Raw genomic sequence first — 5,451 nt, forward strand, 5'->3', positions numbered from 1 at the left:
TCAGTGTGAGTTAGAACCAAACAGGAAGCAGCTCCTCTCTCAGAACTCTGCTGAAGCTGAGAACCAAGTTCAGGAAGGAAGCAGGACTGGAGATCCAGGATCCTGCAGAGATGAAGATCTGAGACTAAATAAGACAAGTCCACAAGCCAGAGGTCTCAGTGACCATGTGGACCAGCCAAAAGTAAAGGGAGAACAAATCAAGCTTTATTTGTGTACGACTTGTGGGAAAAAGTTGAGGCTAAAACGTGATTTAAATGTTCACAAGAGAACTCACACAGGTGAGAAACCTTTCTCATGTCAGACATGTGGAAAAATTTTTAGTAGAAAAGCCGATTTAATCAGACACATGAAAACCCACACAGGTGAGAGACCTTACTCATGTCAGACATGTGGAAAAAACTTTACACGAAAAAGCACTTTAACCTGTCACATGAAAATTCACACAGGTGAGAGACCCTTTTCATGTCAGACCTGTGGAAAAAAATATTTTCGAGACAGTGCTTTGAAGTATCACATGAGAAATCACAACAGTGAGAAACCATTTTTGTGTCAGACATGTGGAAAAAGGTTTTATCAAAAATGCATTTTAGCCGTTCACATGAAAACTCACACAGGTGAGAAGCTCTTCTTATGTCAGACATGTGGAAAAAGTTTTATCCATAAAAGCAGTTTAGTCCATCACATGAGAACTCATACAGGTGAGAAACCTTACTCATGTCAGACATGTGGAAAGAAATTTATTCACAAAACTAATTTGATGTGTCACATGAAAATTCATACAGGCAAGAGACCTTTCTCATGTCAGACATGTGGAAATAATTTTCGCAGAAAAGACGATTTAACCAGACACATGAGAATCCACACAGGTGAGAGACCTTTCTCATGTCAGACATGTGGAAAAAGGTTTAAACGAAAATGCGCTTTAACCTGTCACATGAAAATTCACACAGGTGAGAAACCTTACTCATGTCAGACTTGTGGAAAAAGTTTTAAACAAAAGGTCAGTTTTGTACGTCACATGAGAATTCACACATGAAATGTCACACAGGTTTGAAGCTGTGATTTTAAGAGGCCAGTTTTTATTTTTACTGTAATCTGGATCAAATCCATCCAGATTTGGAAATCCCGTTCTTCTCTATCCAGGATCAAGGAATCTGTCTTACTTTTATGCTAGTTTTTCAAAGCAACATTAGATTTGAGCCCCTGATCCAGGTCTGTTTTCAAGATGACCAGATCTGAGGCCCATTGCATGAAACTAGACTAGGATAAGGGATTAACCTGGGGTTTTGGTGTAAATCTGAAWTAATTAAGCCTTGAATCAGTTGCATGAACTATGAAGCTCTTATGTTTCTGTGGTAAGAAGTGCTCTGAAACTAACCTGATCAGGTTTAAAGTGAAGCTTATTTWATCTGTTAGTGTTTCTGAGCAGTAGAGTCATTTTACTGCAGAAAACTGTTCCTCTGACCARGTTTTACAGTCTGATATCAGATAAAAACTATTTTTCATCTTGGTTTTAGACCCATATACCAAACAAGATCAGAATATGTTGGATTATTAATCTTGTTAATCTGAAAAGTTTTTTTTTTACTTCAAGAAGTCTTACCAGGTGCAGCTGTCAAACTGCAGATTATTAATTATTATTGATTTGAAAAGAATAAGAGTCTAATCTAGTAGTTTTAACTTATTTTTAGATGGTTAATTTTTGCCGTTTCTGATCAGAAATCAGTTCTTTATACACTTAAATTTATTTTTTTTCTTTGCATTAAAATATTAAAGAGTAAATATATTTATTTAATTTATTTATCAGATTATCCATGAAAAAGAATAATAAAAAAGACTTAACTTCAGCTTAACCTTTAAATTAGTCTATTATTAGTTTATTTAGTTAATCTCAGATAATTTACAGACAGATTCAGACACAAAAAGTTTTTACTTTTGAAATKATTTCAGCATCAGTCGGTGTTTCTCTTCATCTCTTCAWATGAATCATAATTAACCCTTACACTGCTGGAGGAAGTGAGACTCACGTGTCTTACTGCTCATGTCTGATCAGKWGATCTGTGATCCACCCAGTGGGTCTAGTAAACAWACCGTGAAYGTGCATTAATCCCAGATTATTTACCGCTGGTTTGAATGAACCACCCTCATTGAGCGCAGCTTGGTGTTAGAGCAACTGATTACAGCTGTTTACAAGTTGAAGCTAGTTCAAGCTCAGCTTACAGCTCAGATCCTGGATTTAGAAATCTGACTTTTRAAAAATAGGCCTCTGGATTACCAGTGCTCTAAATGAGACAACATGTCACACTGTGGGCTACCAGCTGAGTAAAAACAACAGGTARAAGAGTCAACATGGGCTCACTTTAAATCTTTATTATTTGGAGACAAAAATAACAGAAACATTCACTTCCTTTTAGAATTTTTGACCCCTCATCTGAGCCGCAACAAATAAAAAACAAATATACATTAACAGATACATGGTGGATATTTTGAAAACGTCCTTATTTTTTAAGGGTAAATCTTTAATAGTCATAAAATAAAATAAAATGTTTAAGGTTCTTATTCATCTGAGGAGAGAGCAGCATTTCCAAGCCCTGCTTTAAGGAGGCAGATCTGAAGTTGCACTTTGGTTTGGTCAGCTTGATTAGTTCCTCTGTGAAGGAAGGGATGCAGTTGTTAGAAATTATTTTTGACAGGTTCATCTCTGATGATTGTTTTTTTTAATTAATAAACAGTGATCAGTTACAAAAAACTGAATGTATTATTTTTGTTTGTTACTGAAATCAGTTTATGGAATTGCAGTATTTCATGGAAACAAGATCATTTTTATTTAACTATACTGAAAGGCGTAATTGGTAGCCTGTTTATTTTATCTTCTTTATCTATAACGGTTAAGCAAGTCAAGATAAAGTGTATATACACTAAATTATAGAAATGTATTATTTGGCCAAATTTTACATATTTTCTTCCTGAACTCCACCTTATAATCCTGCCTCCTGTTGGGATCAGGATAATCCTGTTTCTTTGAATCAAACTGATCCAAATCCTGCTGAAAAGTTTTGAACACAAACTGAAGATTTGATCCAGATTAAAACTAGGATTGGATTATATGATCCAATCTGATTTCAGAATCTTTCTTTCCCTTTTGAACAACCAGTTTTCAAGATTTGGTCCAATCTGGTGACCAAAATCTGATCAGATTTGAACAACTGACCCACTTCTTGAGTTTGAGTCTGTAGTTTATTATCATTCAAACTGTTGCTGTCTGCTGATTAAAGTAACACTTATATCAATAAAAATCAGTTTACTCAGACTTTTATTACTATCATGTATTTAAGACTGTGGCCTTGTGGGTAATATAGTTGCAGCTTGTTTAATAAATGCACCAGATGTTTTTGTTGTCTGGATGTTTTTATGTTCAGTGATTTAAAAAGTAAATAAAAACAGTTTAATGTAAAGTTAAATGCTTGCCTCTTTGTTCTTCCAGCAGACTGTAGAATCTGTAACAAGTTTTATCAACAAACTGCAGCTAAAACTCTGTTTAGACTTTGTGTCAACTCGTATTATTTAAAACATTTTTATTTCAACATACTTCTTTGTATGTTACACACTCATGAACAGTAGGTGGCGGTATGCACCTTCCAAGTTTTCAATAATCAAAAGAAGAAGAAGATAGTTCACAGTGAATTTCGAAGTCGGAGCTTCCCAGTAGCTGTGTCTCAATTCATACCCAGCCTAGCTGGGCCACGTGGGCCACGTTCCCACYGGGCCGGGTCGGCTGCTCAAAACTGCTGTGAAATGAGACGGTCTACCCTTCACCTGACGTCGGCTTCATGTGGGTTTGCGTGACCACGTGCTCCCCCGTTACCATAATGATCAGTTTCATGTCGGACTTAAAATGTGTCGGAACGTGTATTTACACGTCTTTTTACTGGAAGAATAACTTCACTGTTAAAACGTTAAACGTAAATAAATAAACATTAATAATTCGGGTTTAGCTCCAGTATCTACAACGGAGTTTTGGGGCCACATAAGACTTTATTATTATTATTATTACAAAAATAAAATCATAATATGAGAATAAAGTCATAATACTATGAGAATAAAGTTGTAATATTACAGGATAAAAAGTACTAATCTTACATGATGTGTCCATTTTCATAACTCAAAAAGGTATAAAGACCTATCACCCTAACATATCCATCCATCCATCCATCCATCCATCCATCCATCCATCCATCCATCTCTATCTTGTGCTGCTTGATCTGCATGAAAAGAAAATTAGTAATAATAAAGATAATAGCTTATTAACACCAGGAAAGAAGTCAGAAAGCTACTAGCATAACAGGAGGAGCCTCTTAAAACCACAGCATTCTAGTCCAAAACTGTTTTTACTCACACCAACAAACATAGTTTCACTTTCTCCTGAAAGATTTGTTGAAATATTTTTATCCAGAGTGAGTCTTCTGTAGGTTTGTGAATAAAGATGTAGATTTTACTTATTTTTATACCTTCTACACATTTGGGAATATTATCAAAMGTATTAAAATCAGTTTAGATGATCAGGTTAGAGAATGTGAATCCTTACTGGATAAAACTCATTTATAGATCAGTCAGAAGAAAGAAAAATACATGTTGAAGGGAAATACTAAAATCTCGTTTAATCTTTATTCATCTTAGATTTACAACATTTGATAATCGAAGTATTTCTCAAACCACCTCTTTTAACTATTTTAAGCCTTTATTATGTTTGTCTTTTTGTGTTATTTTTAATCAATTTTTCCTGAAAATAGATTTTTCTATTTCAGTAATAAAATTTTAAAAGATAAAATTGGTTTCCTATTTCCTGAGTACTCATTTTAAATGGAGAGTTCTCTGTTAAATCATAAAAATTCCTCTTCAGTGTTTATGAGTCTGATTAAAAAGTTTGGATAAATATAATCAGTTAAATTTGAAAAGTGCAACTTGGCAAAGTGTGTCAGAAATAGTATCACCCTTCTGTTTCTACCCTYACTACATGCTACACTCTGATTAAGACTGTGGCCTTGTGGGTAATGTAGTTGCAGCTTGTTTAATAAATGCACCAGATGTTTTTGTTGTCTTCATGTTTTTATGTTCAGTGATTTAAAAAGTAAATAAAAACAATAAAAACTGTTTAATGTAAAGTTACATGGTTGTGTCTTTGTTCTTTCTGCAGACTGTAGAATCTGTAGCAAGTTTTATCAACAAAATGCAGTTAAAACTCTGTTCAGGTATATATTTTTCCCTCAATGAAAGCGGAAGTCGGAGCTTCTCAGTGTGACACCACCGGAAGTAAACAAGGTGCTAGCCCTGTTAGCATATCTAGCTGTGTTCGGTTTGTGTGTGTGAGGTGAATGTTTGAGTGTGTGCAGTAACAATGTCTTCAGTTCAGTCTCTGAGAGAGTTTATCAGCGAGAGACTAACTGCTGCTGC

At 34.8% G+C, this 5,451-nt stretch overlaps 1 protein-coding gene across 1 annotated transcript in view; it reads left to right on the forward strand.

Annotated features, from left to right (window-relative positions):
- LOC106534325 (zinc finger protein 782) overlaps positions 1-5,451 on the forward strand; it is an 11,657-nt gene that overhangs the window by 380 nt on the left and 5,826 nt on the right. The window contains exon 2 of the mRNA XM_014030925.1: positions 3-92. Within this exon, the coding sequence (XP_013886379.1) occupies positions 3-92 (90 nt within the window). The remainder of the gene's footprint in view (positions 1-2; positions 93-5,451) is intronic.

Source organism: Austrofundulus limnaeus, unplaced genomic scaffold (genome assembly GCF_001266775.1).
Source record: "Austrofundulus limnaeus strain Quisiro unplaced genomic scaffold, Austrofundulus_limnaeus-1.0 Scaffold1143, whole genome shotgun sequence".
Taxonomy (NCBI): Eukaryota; Metazoa; Chordata; class Actinopteri; order Cyprinodontiformes; family Rivulidae; genus Austrofundulus; species Austrofundulus limnaeus.